Here is an 18,100-nt window from a genome sequence, read left to right as displayed (position 1 = left end):
GTGACATCATCAGAAAAGTTGGCTTTCCACAAGCTTCTCACCTATGCAATTATGCTTGAATTTGTGGGTACGGTTCAACATTTATGAAGTTTTTCACGGTATTGGTCTCTTAATGGAAACATAGCTCTTGAAATTCGATCACGAAACAATACTTTATATGTAATCATAATGATTGAGTTTACGTATTCTGTAATATAACATCTGCAATAAAGTGGTCAATTAATGCAAAGCGCCAATGAGTTACTATAGGTGTATAGATTCGTGAAACATAACGTTGGTATTGTTTTAATAAATGACAGTACATTTTAAATTCCATGTCAGTGCTTCTTAAAGGCTGAGTTTAATAATAGCTGGTCCACTCAGTGTATTTGTCTACCATGAAATGTTTGATCCGTATATTTAATCAGGTCTATGTTGAATGAGCAGTAACGTTTTGTAATTTGGCTCTACTGCAGTGTATTGATTACAAGCTGGTATGGGTCCGCTACTATTTTACCAATAGCAGGTTGCCAATAGACACTGATATTATATTCCAGATTGGCTGCGAGTCAAACAAGGAAAGATAAGACCTTAAAACAGCACAATCCTCAACATTGATAATGCAATAATGCAACCTAGCTTAACACGCATATTGAAATGCGTATATCAATGTTGTTAACGTTTTGTGTGTTATTTCCGCGCTGCTATTAAAAGCACGGGTATGAAATCGGCATATCAGACATGACTTGACACAATGGTAACACAACCATTGATCATGAACTTAATTAATGGAAACTTATTATACTATAAATTGTTTTGATCCTATAAAAGCTACATGGTTAGACAATTTGTTGCATTTGAAAAAGCAAATTCAATATAAAATATTAAGCAAAACTAACACTCTGATACTAAGTCGTTTCTCCTCTTCGTTTGTGTCATTTCGTTTCATAAAGCATGTCTCTAGTTTTAAGTTCGATGTGGTTTCGAGGCTGTCCTTGTTTTGTTTTTTGCATTTAGCTGGGAGTAAGAGTTAACATTACACAATCATGATTGTATTTTTCTTCCTCTAGCATTGGGAATGCAAGCTTCTTATTACTCTATTCCACTACGTCCTTTCGGCGAACTACATGTGGATCTTGGTGGAAGGCCTGTATCTACACACCCTCGTCTACGTGTCTGTCTTTTCCGAGAGGGGTAACGTTAAGTGGTACTACGTGCTCGGATGGGGTTAGTTGTTAGTTATTGGCGTGAAGCCTTCGTACAAACCCGCTCAGTCCTTCATGATATTTTATAATAATATTCAGCAAATTTGTATATTGAGCAATTGGTAATAAATTTCAAAACCTCGCTGCGTGCATTTGGTTAAACATTTAACAGCTGTTCAAATGATAATACCCGAGAGAAAAAACGCTGTATATAGTGGACGGCGTATACGATACTAAATCGTTAACCTTTTTCGAATTGAACTATTTAATTTTATTTAAATATATTGTTTAACACTTAATGTCGGACATATCATAAGGTTCCATGCAGGATTGTTCATGATCGCAGCTTTTATGAGACACGTTAGTTAGAAGAACTACCTGAATATTGTGTTCTTAGAATTACATCAAGTAACCGATAGCTTTGTCAGTAGCTTGACAATTTATTCTTGAATACAAGCTTACACGCTATGTCACGAAAAAGACCGAGATGAGGGTCTTATCTTGAAATGAGTTCTTTAAAGGCATTGCTGGGGTATTGTTTGTTTTCATCGGAAGTATCTAAACAACAAGCATCGCATGATATAAAGCCACATAAATTGATTTTTAACATTGAACGGTATATGTAAATTGGAATCGTTCGAAGACCTTGGTAAATATATATGGAAAGCGAAACTCTAGGAACAGTGTCAATACACGCATTTCCCCTATCATACGTTTGATTTTAAGGAAAGTTACCAATCGTCTATGCAATTAAGTCCAGTACATACATTAGAATACCTTACAATATAATCATTGATATAGTGATACATGATTATAAACAAGTTTGTCTTTTTTCAGGAACACCATTGCTCAGTATACTGCCTTGGGTGGTAGTGCGTCTAGTGTTAGAAAATATATTGTAAGTAGTGTCAAGTGTGATGATTTATGCACAACATAATTGCACTACAATTATATCTTGTGTTGTTCTTTTAACCGACAGCAGATGCTTGCGATTCGTGAACCAAAGGAAACTCTTTTTTTCATCACTTAAGTAACTTATAACAATGATGAGTTTTATATACAAGAAGTGAATTCGATAGAGTCCAATGTAGACAAGCCTGCTTAGTTCTTCTTTGAAAAATTATTAACACTCTCGAAAAAGGCCTCCGTAAGGTATTGTTTGCTGTAGTGTGCATACATATCTAAAATAAAATGTAACAGAATAATTACATTTACAAATTAATAAGCTTAATATAAATGTCTTAAAAGTATCACCAAATATTTATCATCGTTCAAGAGACGCATTACGTGATTAAATTTTTAATTAAACATAACATCTTTCATTAAACAAAACATAAAAACATGCCTTTATTTATGTTGGAAAAACGCAAAATGGTTAATGTATTCTGTACTTGCATGCAAAGCTATCTTGTTTAATCAGCTGTGTTTCATTGTCGCCTTCCTTATGATGAAAAACACAATTTGATCCAATTAAATGCTTTCTAAGGCATTACAATATATGTTTAAAATATCATGTTATGGCCTATTCTTAGGTAATATTATTAACTTGATGTATGCTGAGGCCGGTAATGGAGAGCTGGTTTAAATAGTTTTTTTGGTACAAAACGAAATTAAGTGGTTTTTTTTTAAATCCAATCCATTTAAGAGGATGGTTACTTACAAATCGTTGTTTCAATTGTTAATGCTTGTGAAGTTTGCATGCTAAAGTTTGAAAAGTGTTTGAATCGTATAATACACTCAAACAAGGTTATAGCACAAAGATGCACAGAGATGACACTTTGAATTGTGCATATGAAAGGTTATTTTTTTGTTCAAATGCTAAATTGTGTTAGGTAATCTCTAACCTCCAAAACCATTTATAAACTCATACTCGTATATAATAGACCATAGCATCGATTGCTTTTGCAAACAATTTAAATTTGCAAAATATTGTTAAAAATCAGAAAAAAAAACAATAACATTAATTCGTTTGTTCAACAAACTTAAACATGAACAACAATAATGTAATGATAAAAATAATACCTTAAACATCCATTTTTTAATTTTTGAGTTGTGATCACTTCAAAACAAGTTTAAGTTATTAATCTTCCTTTCGCTCATAGCACATAGGTACACACAACTTGCTCCCTGGAACAAATAATATGGGTGTAAGAAGATATCCTAACAGGGGACGGACACAAAATAAATATGTTTGTGATTAAAACTCAAGGGATTGATTTGTTTTATTTAATTTACAAATTCATTCTTTGTGTTATTTTGCTTATTATTTCATTACTTACTGTTCACAACTTTAAGTTTAAGGAAAAAATAAAGCTTGATACCGAAATATTCGACGTATTTTAAATATGCATTAATATGTTATAGTCAGTAATTTAACCTTATTGATCATAACATGTACATGATTGTACAGATCAGAGAATCTCCATGCATATTGCCCATTTGATGTCATTTCATACGAACAACTACGTACGTGCGATCAGTTAAAGCAAACTTTTGCGATCCACTGCGAACGACCTCGGAAGGTAGTTTGCTTTCTAAACAAAACTGGCGGACAGATATAGTGGAGCACATACACTTACTGTTTTACAATACTTCATTTTAAATTGCAACATCCTCGTTAAAAATCTCTGTTATTTATGACCACTCCAATATTAAATTTCCTTTTCAAAGTTCACGTTATTTCACACTTTCTCGATAATTATCGCGTTTTCTTTTATGGAGACCACCGTCTTGAAACCTTTGTGGCCACGTATCTGTCAATAAAGCTTAATTCGAAACGAGCGGTCATTTGCGAACGTTCACCTTTACTGAATCCATCACATAACTGTTTAGTTCGTGGTCCGTGATAACTTTTGCACAGTGTTTACGCACATTTATATCCCATAGAAGTGTACAACAAGGAAAGAAACGTTATTGTCTGAACGAACACCAGTTAACTTATACATTTATATTTATATACTATCCGACTTTTCTTGCTAATGTTAAAAACATTTATCGAACGCAATTAGGTTTACACTTTATTTTTCCCCACTTTTCTTTCAGATGTTGGAATACGAATCCAACTCAAGGGTATTTCTGGATATTAAAGGGACCAATATGGCTCAGCATTGTGGTGCGTATTTTTGGTTTTACAGTTTAATGACTATGACGAACTTCCTTATCTTGTTTGTGTCAAAAAAGACGCTGTGTTTTGAAATAATCCGTTCTTTTAAAAATATTGATGAACTATCTGACAATTCTCTTCTTGTAAATAAGGATGCCAGGACATATATTGCTGTTTAAGTCATAAAGTTGTAGTTGTTTTTAATTTAGATGTTATTTACAAGATTATTTGTTTGATGGTTTGTTTTAGTTTTCACGAAAACGATTACGTTTGGACAGGAAATTATTAACTGCATACCTTAAACCATATATTTAATATGGACATGCCAACACTAGATATATACTTTGATTTATATGATGCTCCATAGTTTTAGAAAACAACATGAAACCTTCACCAACCTATTAAATGAACTAATTTTACTAAATCTAGACATAATTTACCGCATATAGATTTGAAATAGGTATATTTTCTCAGATCATTATAAATAGTGTATACTGGTTAACACGTGTTTTATCGCAGTTATTATTGACCCATAGGCCATTTGACAATACATCGATTTCTTTTCAGATAAATTTCATCTTTTTCATTAACATATTACGGGCGTTGTTCTACAAGCTACATAAGCTTAGCACATCATCAGCACGACGAAACAGATATCGGTATGTACACACATTTAGCCTCTCGCGATATAAAACAATCAGAAATGTTTAAGACCAGTTGACCATTTTGTTTTAATTGGAACAGAGCTTTGCAAATATGGAAAATATTATTCCAAATGACTTCAACATAAATTAACTTATGTAATAAGCTCATCTTTTTCCGATATAATACAACACCTTAAATACACACACAATATTGCAACGCCAGCGAACTATTAACTAAGATAGGTATTCAACTAAAAATGTTTCTCTGTTTCAGGCGTTTAGCAAAGGCTACGTTGATACTGATACCGCTGTTTGGTGTCCATTACATTGTGTTCATGGGCGTTAACGAAAATGTGAACCCCGCAGCAGAAGTAGTCAAATTATATATAGAAATGTTCTTCAACTCTTTTCAGGTATACATTTTTTAGTTGTTCTGCAAAGCACAATACCTCGTTAAGCAAATTCAATATAATATATTTCACGCTCGTTATATTCCGGTTGGATAAAAACGGAAAATAGTCAAATTCAGTACCCCAGCCATGCCCCACACGGATTTGTTATCCAAGAAATACAGTAATTATATATTTTAAATTAATGTTTATAATTGTGTTTTCTAATACCTATTCCCCATGATGTCGAGACAATCCATGTGCAAACATGTTTGACTTAAGTTGAACGGTCTTTCTGAGTACATTATTTATCTTTTTTTTCAGGGATTTCTTGTAGCAGTTCTATTCTGCTTTTTAAATAAAGAGGTAAGTCATCGACAAGTGTCTGTATCAATTGCATCCATTTCAATTAACGTCTGTGACGTTACTGTTTCCTTAATCATAGTTTTGGCATTTTACCGGCAAAGATTCAACGGGCTCCGTGAAATACCTTCGTGAATGTCTACAATCCCTTATTAAGGCAATAAATAATATAATGAAGGTTGAAGAATATATATCTTATACATATTTGTTTTTGTTTTGTTTTGGGAAAATACCCGATTAAAAGAAAAAACTTGATGTTTTTAATCATTTTAAAATGACATAAAATCATAAAAACCTAGATCATTTATTTTACAAGCGGTGCGGTGTAGACATATAAATATTTACAATATATCTTTTTAATTTTATGAACAAACTACAGAAAATCTCTAACATGAGGCTTACTAATAATGCATATAATATTAATATACTAATATGTGCAATCTACAATAACGAACACTGGATGAAGGTTGAAGAATGTAGATCTCATCAGATCTTTAAATAAATCGACAAGAATGCCTTACATATGAAAAACATGTTTCCCAGGGCCCATATTCGTAAAGACCCTAAGGATTAATCTTTTGAAATTCCTTAAATTCTTGAAATCCTTGCTATCTCAAATCTCATGTTTTAAATAAGTACACATTTCTACAGTGATTCGATTTGAAACGTTTTGAAAGCAGAAAACATCATTTTTATAATTAAAAAAAAATGATTTGACGATTAATGGTTAACCGTTTAATGATTATACAAATTAACACCTGTGGAGATTCGCCTGAGAAACTGCAAATCAGTGGTTTAAGACTCAAGACCCCTTTTTGTGGCTGCGTGTGATGTTGCAGACGAAGACAAATGTTTCAGACGAGGTCTAGATATTGCTGAAAATAGTATATGAAAGATAAAGTCTTTGCGGTTACATCCGTTTATTAATTAATATATACAATCGATGTAATATTTGACCCTGGAACATTATTTGGATAATATTCAAAGGATTCCTTGATTGAACCAATTTGAACAAATTCAAAAGCCATTTAAAAGGGAAAAGATTTGAAAAAAAAGTAAGACGGCCATTCTATGAGGTCACATACAAAATATAAAGATGAGAAACTCCAGCTGCTGGAGCAGTATTGAATTATCATTATATACATTTCGTTGGTCCTTTATTAAAGGCAAGTGACCAGTTGTTAAAACCGTACAAAACAGCACAAAACAGCACAATACAAAACAACATAAACACATATTAGAATTAAGCTGGGGACAACACCTCGGAACGGTCAATGCAAAGTATTGGGGATTTAAACCGGTTTTAGAGCGATCAAAATCACACGTGGCCGAGCAATATTCATGCCACATTTCAGTGTAAATACAATTCAACCTCATAGCATTGCAACTCAAATTAAACAATACTAAAAGTGAATAAACGTATTCAATTTAAATACCATTTAATTACTCAATGGTATGAAAAATACCATAGCAACAGAGTTAAAATTGTTTGAGAAACGATAAAATGAAACTACGAACAAGTGTCATCTACTTTCTTCTTTTTATAAACAGATTTAAGAATATAGCATCATGAAGTTAATATTTCAGATCATCATGGCGAATATACATGAATAAGCAGCAATAATGGATGTAAAATATCCATATAACATAGCTTGGTTGTTTATGTGACTGCTAAAAAATAAATCAAACAAGAAACGCCTGTCAGAGAGAAAATATAATATAAATTGAACGCTTTAATCCCAATGACCTATGCATGTAAATTAAAATAGTAAAGTGTGTCGTATGAAGAAATATAGAAGCGATGACGTAAAAGAGTATCGAATGACGTAATTGAGAAGCGAAGACACAATGAAGTGAACAAAATCCGGGGGCAGTACTGTAAAATTAAAAAAAATATATTTAGGGGGCGGTCCTGGGAAATTGAATTACCAATAAAACCAGCTTAGTTGATTAAATATTTAAGAATCAAAGGTATTAAATGGTAATTACAATTAGTACCCATTGGAACGCCGGTAATTTGTTTAAATATTGTACCATTTAATTCAACGGACAAGTTATCCAGAAAAAAAGGAAGTGCTGCACAAAAGTGAAGACAAGTACAAATGATGTAATTATCTAATAACTGATAAAAAGCGCTGTTTTAGTGTTTAAAGCAAGATATCAACATTTCTCTCTAGCAAATGTTTTTCAATCAAAGAAACAAGTTTGGATAGTATTAAAGTGTGAGGAAGCGTTGTTTATAGTGTAGACAAATCATAAGTGCTTACTTGTGACACCTTATTTGGTTTCTTTTCAATTTTATCAATTACATCTAAGGAGGTTTTTTATTGACCAAAATAGGTTTCGATCGTAATCTAATATTAACAAAAAGATGCTAAAACAAGGCTTTTTGTATCATAACCTAATAAGTAAATTCGCTAAACTTTACTCTATGTATGGTGATTTAATTTCAAAATATAATGTTTCTTTAAAATGGCATTTACATAATGGAATCATTTTATGGACATGTTTTGAAGCGTGTCCGCAAATTAAAATATGTTAAACCAAATGTTCTTATTAAACTTTTCAATTTAATTAACTTATATTTATCAAAAGGATACGATGCTTATGTACTTAAAAACAGGTGTTTGATGGTTTTCGATTCACTATATCTTTCTTCTCTTATAATTTGGAATCATTAGTGATAGTATAGGCATTTTTCACTGTTGAACAAAATTGTGTCTTTGTGTCGTATGCACAAATCTGCATGAAAACATTTGGACTCACATCGTACATCAAATCATTTCTGTCGTCAGTTGTCAAAACATCTATATACTGGTTGATTCCAATAATGTCGCTTTAATGGAATTACTACTTGTATATATTTGATTCTTAATAATTAATCAACTAAACTTGTTTTATTAGTAGTACAATTTTGCAGTAGCCCCCCATTAATAGTTTTATTATTACTTTACAGTACAGCCCCTGGATTGTGTTCACGTTATTGTGTCTTTGCTTGTCAAATACGTCATAGCTTTTTCTCTGTTCCTGTGTACATGGATTTTTTGACGTCATACGATCAACTTTCAAGTTGTTAGCTACATGCATAGGTCATTGGGTTTATAATGTTCAATGATATTTATATTTTCCCTCTGATAGGCGTTGTTTTATATTTAATTATTATTAATTTATTTTTGTGCAGTCACATAAACAACCAAGCAATGCAATATGGAATTTGTACACTCATTATTGCTGCTTCTTCCTGTATTTGCGCCATGATTATCTGAAATATTTACTTAATGACGCTATATTCTTAAATCTTATTCTATAAAGAAGGAATGTAGTTGACACTTGTTTGTAGTTTCCTTTTATCGTTCGTCAAAAAGTTGTAACTCTGTTGCTCTGGTATCTTCAATACCATTGAGTAATTAAATTGAATGCGTATTAATTCCCTTTTATTAATGTTTGATTTTAGTTACAATGCTATGACGTTCAATTTTATTTACACTTAAATGTATTATAAATATTGCTGGGCCAAGTGTGAGGTTGAGCGCTCTATAACCGGTTTAAACCCCCAATGCTTTTCATTGACCGTTCCAAGGCAGTGACCCCAGCTTTATTCATATTTTGTGTTTATGTTGGTTTGTATTGTGCTGTTTTGTACTGTTTTGGCGATCGGTCACTTGCCTTAAATAAAACACCAACTAATTGTTTTAATGAGAATTCAATACTGGTCAAGCAGCTGGAGTTTCACTTCTTTATATTGTAATACTATTTTCATAAACTTTATTACAATACTTTGCTATATGATATCTAATAGCACTAAATGCAGATGTAAGATACACTCATACTTGCTTAGTGGTACAAGGCACTGAATTAGCGATTAAACGACTTTAGTATGGCGTTTTATGTAATGTAGGTATCCAGTAAAGTGATAGAATTTTCAATATGATATAGTTTGTGAAAGTTCTTGTAGTTTAAACATAAAACACTCGTAATATTAGTATAACATTATTAGCAGCCTTATCTGCAGGAACTATGACGACTTTAGATTTTAAATATGCAAGCAATTAACAAAGATTGTGTTTATAAAATTTAGATGAATGTGGTATGGCCAAAGGATTTGTATAATAAACATATATCTTATTCATGGCCATACATAATACTTGTTATGCATTCATAAGGTGCAGTAATGTCAGCATTATCCTTCCTGCACCATTTAGTACAATATTCCTGTATGGATATTTCGATTTTCTTAATGCAGTCATCAAAATCAACAGGAACAGGCAGTCTATACTTAAAGCTTCTGCGTAGTAAATTTCTTAGGTTTTTATTTTGAATGAAATTAAGGTCCCATATATATTTTCAACAAGAACAGTCACATGATGAAGAATAATTTCTTATTACATTACTATGTGTGGAAATAGAATTATAATTAAAAACGATACGTCTAACAGAATTACTATATTTGTAGCAAATAAGTGGTGATTGCGGAAATAAGAGGTTATCAACCGACGCACATTTTTATTATTGAATAGTTTGTGAAGGTCAATTAAATCAGGACCTTTGTTACAAAACTCAATTCGATACGATTTCTAGTTTTGTTATGTACACTTTCAATAAAATGTTTAAGATAATAGTCAGTGAAATATTGAATAATACATACAAACACATTCATACATTGGGCCAGATTGAAGTAAAATAAGTTTACATTCCTTCTCATTATGCGCCAAAGAAGAAACAGAAAAAGAGAGCAAATAGCACTTAGTAATTTATGTTTACCCCATTTTGTAAGAATGGGTAGCATTCATTTAAAGAAAGCAGTCGTTTAAATTTACGCCTTATGTTGCCCTATGTTGAAAAAGCCTAACCACTGGGTTATATATTTTCAAAGCAGTAGATTTAATTCAATGGTCATTAGTTTTTTTACTATTTAACAACAAGGTGCAAGCGTTGACATCTTGCATGATGATATGAACAAATATTTAAGAGGACTACCATACGACGTTACACGCCTAATAGTAAACTTCTGAGTCATGCGGTTTGAGATATACATTTCGATGTTTCATTTGTTTAAACCCACGTATAAAACCCGTGCCTATTCTGTATGTCAATTGTAGGTAGGAGGTATTTGATTTAAACATTAACCTCAATTTCTCGAAGTACAAAAAGATGCATTAGTATGCTTATTTGCTGGTCAGAGTTACGTGAATCGGTATTTTACCTTGTATGGTGATTCAGACGACATGTTTGAAATTTCAGTTGAACATTTGAAGTAGTTACAGAAATATATAATTAATGCTTGCAATCTTAACTTTAATTTCAGCTTGCACACAAACCTTGACCTGACTTTACTTACCACAAAAATACTCATAATCATGCTGTTGAATGCTATAGGTCTTGGCCAGTCAATGTTTGGAAAGACCAGGAATCATGTGTAACATTTTCTTCCAATATACATGTATGTAGAAAATAAACATACAATGAGATAAGTTCTAAATAAACGTGTACAAGCGTCTTCTTGGTACAGACATAATTCTGCTAAATTACAGGTCATCATTTTAAAAAGTGGTTGATGACCTCGTGAACAATGGCCCCGAGCATATGGTTTTAAGTGATACAAGAAAGAGTGATATTGAATGATTGCATGGACCTCTTTTTTAAGAATAAAAAAGGGCAAAATGATACCAAAGTAAATAGTAGATTTCTGAAACTTGGCCGTGACCTCTTACGGATACCCCGAACACTTGCAAAGTTTCAATTAAATACCTGTAGTAGAAACTTTGATTTTTATAACTTGTACGTTTACTTTCACAAGTTTTCAAAGTACAGAGGCAGGGCATATTTCTGCTTAATATCAGGGCAAAAATATGAATCTTGAGTAGTGACCTTTGGCAATTATCAAAAACCAATGTGTTAAGTTTGGTTTGAATACATACAGTAGAAACAGGGAGAAGGAAAAGTTTCATATCAAGTTTTGTTAGAGAGTTGTGAAGAAATGTTAGTCATTGCAAATTGGATATAGCAGAATAATTCTGGCGACATTTGTGTGTGTAAAGGTCTGACAAATCGGCTTATAGTCACGCTCAAAAGGATATGTTTAACAATTCAACACAATGGACTTATCAGTTTCCAGTTTCGCAATCGTTTTGATGAGTGTCAAAAGAGTTTTAAAAAATGGAACGATGCATGTCACTCAAGAATATGGTGTGGAATTGTGTCTTTTAATATCAATACATCGTGTAACGTAAGTATGCCCGTATGTTAAAGGAACTGTCAACCACGACGACGAAGAAAAGAAAAGAATACCGTAGTTTTACAATTAATAGTTTATTGATTAAAATATCACGACTGGTTTATTACATTACTTGAAAAAAGTTGTTAAGTTTTCATATTTTCAGTCTATTTGGTAATAAATTTTACTGGGTATCTACCAGTAACTACCAGGTAACCAACAGTTAACTATAGATTACGCCAGTAGATTGATCATCATCGTCACGTGGTAAACCCAGGAATGTCATTTGTGCATGCGTAGTGAATTGTATATATTTTATATTTAAATGATCAATCTACTTGCGTTATTTATAGTGTGTAAATCGTTGTGTCACCTATTTTCGCGATGTACTTTTTATTTAACATCGCGAAATTGTATTACCGAATATAATGAAAATATGAACTTTTTTTTCAAGTAATGAAATATACCAATCGTGATATTTTAATCAATATAAACTAATAATTGTAAAAATTAATACGGTATTTAAAAAAAAATTATTTTTCGTCATTCGTTGTTGACAGTCCTTTTAATACTTGCGTACGGATATGTTATTTTCAAGCAGAAGTACATTATTCTCGCATGTATGCAACAGTGTTTCAATATCTGCATTTTAATTATCGTAATTATCCATATTCGGTTCATACAATGTATTATCCATATTCGGTTCATACAATTTGTCTATTTTATATTGGGTTAATTAAAAAAAATAACTAAAGGTTGTTTATTGATCGAATAACTTCGAATACTGTCGAACCATAACAGTTAAGTTTCTTAATTTATTTTTATCTAAGCAGTCATGAAAAAACATGCCACATCTGGTCCACTGCAATCAATATAACGTAATGCGTGGAACCAGATGTCTTACAGACTCTCTTCGTTAAGTCGTTAAGGTTTTCTTTTGTTTTATTGAGTTCATTATTGCAAGCTGTCAGCTTTTTTTTTCCGCGGTCTTTATCCTTTATAGCTTTTATATCTTTACCATTCATCTATAATCTGCAGTCAACTATACCTTAGCGAAATACCTCACTTTTCTCTAAATAAAGTATCTCTAAATGTGGTCAAACTCGATTATAACGTTAAAGTTTGTTAGTTCAACCCATCTACACAGCATTTGTATTATATTAAACATGTGTTATTGTGTTTGATGTTGTTTCATATGTGTGGTTAGTATTTCATGATTGCTAAGTGTTCAAAAACAAAAGCAGTAGGAAACGAAAAAGCGAAATAATTATCAATTAAGTACTACCAGTAGAAGTAAGAGAAAACTCTTTAAGACGTTGTAATGATGGTACTCCATGATATGTAGTTATTACATTGAAAACCGTTTAAATGAAATAACAAAAGGTTAATTATTACGCAACATTATGGCATTAAATGTGAGCTATTTACAGAATACATGTATATACTCTAATTTTAACATGTTTTTTAGTGTTTGTATCTAATACATGCTCACGGGAAGGAATTGTTGTTTCAGTATTTCGATACAATAAAACTATTCACAAAGCTTTCAAAACAGAGGTTTTTGCAAATACAGAAATATCTTTTACTTTATCTTTAGTACTCTTACTATGCATATCAGTATGCTATTTACACTGGTAACGTTTATGGTTTCCTTTGGCATATTATTTAAAACGAAAAAGTATTTTAGGTTACACAAATTAATTGTCAGAAAATAAATATCACGTATAAGTATGGCTTTATATTTAGAATTCAATGTAGTGATGGACGTGTATTCCGGACTTGAGGTAGAATAGTTTCTTTCTATATGTATTCGGTTCGAAACAAGTCAAAGATAATTTTCGGACATGAAGGCAACAGATGAAACTCATTCACATTATGGTACCGGACCCGTGGTAGTATTTGTATATATTTCGTTATACAATATATTACGTAAGGGAAAAGGAAACTCATGAGCGAATATTTTTTTTTAATTTAAGGTGCAGATAAAAGTCCTGAAAAATCTAAACATCGATTGCGCGATGGTATTATATATTTTCAGCTGTATATTGATAAGCAACACGAGTATGCTTTACAATCGGAGACATTTGTTTAGGAATAGATGAAACTTTGTTTCAAGCCTGTTATCGAATAAGTGCTAGATTTTGTTTTTAAAATAAATAGATTTACTGTAAAGAGAAAATGCTTCAATACCAGGTACAGACTGAGCTCAGAACGACCTGTTAGCTGGTTTGTCAAAAGACACCAAGAACTGGTTCTACCCAGGCGAAGGATTCGAGAGCGTATCAATAAATCTTAGCTATTCGATGTAATCGATTTAAATTATTCAGCTATAGAGGGAAATGCTTCAATTTCAGGTCCAGATGGAGCTCAGAAAGACCTGGTACCGATTGTGCCAACGGCCGGACCCAGTCTATATCCAACAGAGGCAGTATTTAGTGGACGCTAATTGGCAGCGGCGGCAAATAAACTCCCGGAACTCCCTGAACACCAGGAGCCGCGTGTCTGAGAATCAGCCGCCGTCGTCGGATGGTTCAACTGACACCGCCGGCTGTCTATGTAAATGGACGCTCAATAAGAACGGCAAATTAACGCGCACGGTTGTGAACGCGAGTTCATTAAAACGGAACAAGTCGAAACATGTTCAGAAAAATAACAATGAATCGCGGCTATAATTGTAATACAGCAAAGTGTAACTTGGTTTTGATGGCGGTTACCATAGGAGGAGTCGGTTGTTGATATCTTGACGGGGTCCGAGAGCAAGTCAAGAAAGATAACGGTAAACAAGATATATCAACGTGTCTTTAATAGAGAATACGTGGCCATCGTTAATCTAAAAAGTGGATCCTGATGAATGGGATGTTTATTTCATAAGCAGCTCAAAACAGAGTACATAAGTGAGAGGAAGTTTTTTACACATAATTAATTTCTTACTGACTTTTATTGGGATCTGTATGAGAAGTGACTTTAGAAAATGTCAGGATGTTTAAAGAACGTCGTCAATGTAGATTTTATTATAAAAAATACTGCGTTTGTTTACTATGATTTCTTATAAACGTAGAGTTGAATGTAAGTACCTTAAAAATAACGTTATTCCACAGGTAGATAAGTGTTACTTAAACATGTATATCGAAAGTTTTTAGTTTAATTAGCGGAAAAATATCCAACAGAATGCATAACAAGTTTGATGAAAACTACAATATCTATGTATGTTTTGTTATATTTGAAACGCAGTTTAGTTTTGCGCATGATATAAATGATAAACCCAAGCTCAAGCGATTCCAACACTTAATATAAACTGTATTGTATGAAAAGTCCAATGTGTTTACCGCTCATGTTTGTATCTCCATTTATATATATAACTATTGTTTTCAAAAACGGGTATAAAGTTTTGGTTTATCCTGTAAATATTGCTCATATGTTTATGCTATTGAAAATCGTTGAACATTAGAAAAGTCGGCAATTTTATGTAAATTCCATTTTTAAATGTTTAATATGTAAAACACAATCATTATTCTATTTATGACAAATACTCACGTCTCGAAGACGTCTAAAACACGTGAACATCCTTCTGCACAAATATAATTTGTGTAAGGCACCATGCAAGTCATGTAGTATTACCTTGACGTTAAACTTGTTACTTAAACGTGTAGCTATGACGCAGAGTTTGTCATATATTCAAATGACTTTCTTCCCTCTACTCCCCCTACTCTACTTTATTCTTAAGTTTCAACGTCTAAAATGTATATTTCTTATTGAAAGTAATTGTATTGATTTTTAGAATAAAATGCTCCGCATTGCTTATATTTTGCTTTACATGCACAATACATGTCACAACAGAAGTGCAAACAAAACAGCATAGCAGTGAAACGTTTGGACGACATATGTTGCAATGTCATTCACCATTAAACAGCCTTGTTTTAAAGGGACGTATTACATGTATAGGTATATAACAGTTTTCTAAATATTGCCGTATCTCAACCATGTATACTTTAAATTCAAACGATTTCAACGCATTAGAAACTTATGAAAATATGAGTAGTGCAAATAAAATTTGCTAAATTTAGTTCTTAAGTCTGAGTGGCCCATTTATAGTGCCTTAGTAAGGACAATTGTTAAAATTCTGGTGAAAGAAAAACAAATATTAATCATTTTTCTCGTAAGTATACATTTTAGATTAAAAAAACTTAAAATACACAACAATCTATGAACAGGTCCCACTTAGTAATTCTTTTTTGTATCGATTGTTATAAAGCGATTCTGTGATTCATAAACATAACTTTGTTGTCCACTTGAAGGCGGCGGTAAACCGAATTATATTATATTATATATTTATCTATCGCTACGTCAAAAACATAATCATCTGGTTTACCTACCATTTAAGAATGTGCTGTCAATTATGTTGTTTTCGTACGAAGAAAATAAAACAATGACATTCGGATTGTGTGTTTTTACTTTGTTACCATATCAAAAGAGACACATTATACGGATTCAAATAAAATTGCGAAATGCATTTCGTTTGAACCACATATTTTAATATTTATTATATTTATATAGATTCATTGCGTTGTTTCCACACAATATTTAAATGCATACATCGTTAACATGTTTGTAAATACTGCACATTTTTGGTGTAACAGCAAAAAAAAGAAACAATATATCAATATAACAAGGAAACCTTAACATTAAACATGTTTCCTGAAACTCCTTTAATGAAACAAACACGCTGTTCATGGCAAAATTTGATCTTTTTCCTCTATATGTGACCTTCCCCTTTGGAGTAATGAAACGGATTACATTAAGTATTCTTACAGTAGATGTGTGTGGTAAGCTATTTTACGAAGTACGAAATGACTCCAAAATGTAAAGCCTGAATAGGCTGTTTAATGGCAAAATGTGACCTTGGACCGCTGATTGTGTCATTGTTACTCTGAGATGGAATCTCAGAAAACACAAAAAACACAAACAGGCATATACATGGTTGTTATTATAGGTAAGTTAATTTACAATATAATGATACATTTATCATTAACAGCAATTAAAAAAATATTCAGATGTATTGATTTATGGGCAATTTGACCTTTGAGCTCTGAGTAAGAACCTGATTATTAAGGTATGTATACAATTGTAAAATGAGACATGTAGTATTTTAGATTGCATTTGTCAATGTTTGTATCCATCAATACATGGCAGCGTTACTACTGAGGTGAACAATTCAAGTTGAGCTGTACAAATAACCCTGACCTTTCCGATTAGGATACGGGTGTTAAACGAGACATGTCGTCTTCTGATGGTCTACATTTGTACCAATAAATTTTAGATCCATCAATATATGGTTTAGTTATGCCTAGTACGGGAATTGTGTACATGTTTTATGTTCGTCTTTGATATTTGTATCGAATGGTTACCGTTTTCTTTAAAGTAGGAAAACGGTTTAAAACCTCCGTCTAATGTACCCTCTTCCAGTGATTCAATTAAAAAATTTAGATTCAGAAACTCACAGAGAATTACAAATACTCCTTTAAAAATGTTTTAAACTTAAAAAAACTGCCAAAAATCCGAACATAAATGCAAATCAAACAAACTACAGTTCGTTTGTAATAACAATTATTTCACAATATCTCTGCCAAAATTTTTTGCAATAAGTTGGTCTGTTAAAACTCAATAAACGAAGCAGCCTAGCATGACGATATTTGCTTAAACAATAATAGATTTGTTCCTCTTCGAATAATCCATTGGCTTGGAGACGACATTTCATTTGGTTTGCTTCTTGTGTCAGTTTCATAGACTAGGTCGAGAGCAGTCCTGTGAGGTAAGTTTTCTGGCAGCTAGACACCAAGCATTTCCGCATTCTTGAACAGTTGTTACCTATCTTCACCCCCTGTACGTCGATAATCCAAACTGAGTAGGATAATTCAAACTGAAGAATCAAATGGCGACAATAATAAAGACTTCAGTCATTTATTTATAAGAACACGTTTATTTATGTTTAGTTGTGACATGATAAACATGTCTTTTTCTAAAATGTTATTTGCCGGATAAAATGCGCTAATAAACCCATAACAATTAAAAAACAATTACGTCAAAATACAATGAATATGTTTGAAAATCTTAAAAAAGAAAATGAAATTGTCGAATGGTTCAGGCCAAAATCAATTGTAATCGAAGGTTATTAATGTGTTTATGCTTGGACTTAAATGTATTAA

At 32.2% G+C, this 18,100-nt stretch overlaps 1 protein-coding gene across 1 annotated transcript in view; it reads left to right on the top strand.

The window, feature by feature from the left end:
* The window catches only part of LOC127856602 (secretin receptor-like), a 66,178-nt gene extending 51,211 nt beyond the window's left edge, over nucleotides 1-14,967 (top strand). Inside the window, exons 7-13 of the mRNA XM_052392912.1 lie at nucleotides 1,050-1,206; nucleotides 2,022-2,082; nucleotides 4,227-4,296; nucleotides 4,855-4,946; nucleotides 5,206-5,344; nucleotides 5,645-5,686; nucleotides 14,252-14,967. Of these exons, the coding sequence (XP_052248872.1) occupies nucleotides 1,050-1,206; nucleotides 2,022-2,082; nucleotides 4,227-4,296; nucleotides 4,855-4,946; nucleotides 5,206-5,344; nucleotides 5,645-5,686; nucleotides 14,252-14,569 (879 nt within the window). The 3' untranslated portion in view covers nucleotides 14,570-14,967. The remainder of the gene's footprint in view (nucleotides 1-1,049; nucleotides 1,207-2,021; nucleotides 2,083-4,226; nucleotides 4,297-4,854; nucleotides 4,947-5,205; nucleotides 5,345-5,644; nucleotides 5,687-14,251) is intronic.
* The last annotated feature ends 3,133 nt before the right edge of the window (nucleotides 14,968-18,100 follow it).

The sequence above is a fragment of the Dreissena polymorpha genome, chromosome 13, assembly GCF_020536995.1.
Source record: "Dreissena polymorpha isolate Duluth1 chromosome 13, UMN_Dpol_1.0, whole genome shotgun sequence".
In the NCBI taxonomy this organism is placed as follows: domain Eukaryota; kingdom Metazoa; phylum Mollusca; class Bivalvia; order Myida; family Dreissenidae; genus Dreissena; species Dreissena polymorpha.
The sequence above is the reverse complement of the archived record's forward strand: the minus strand, read 5'-3'. Positions and strand labels throughout refer to the sequence as shown.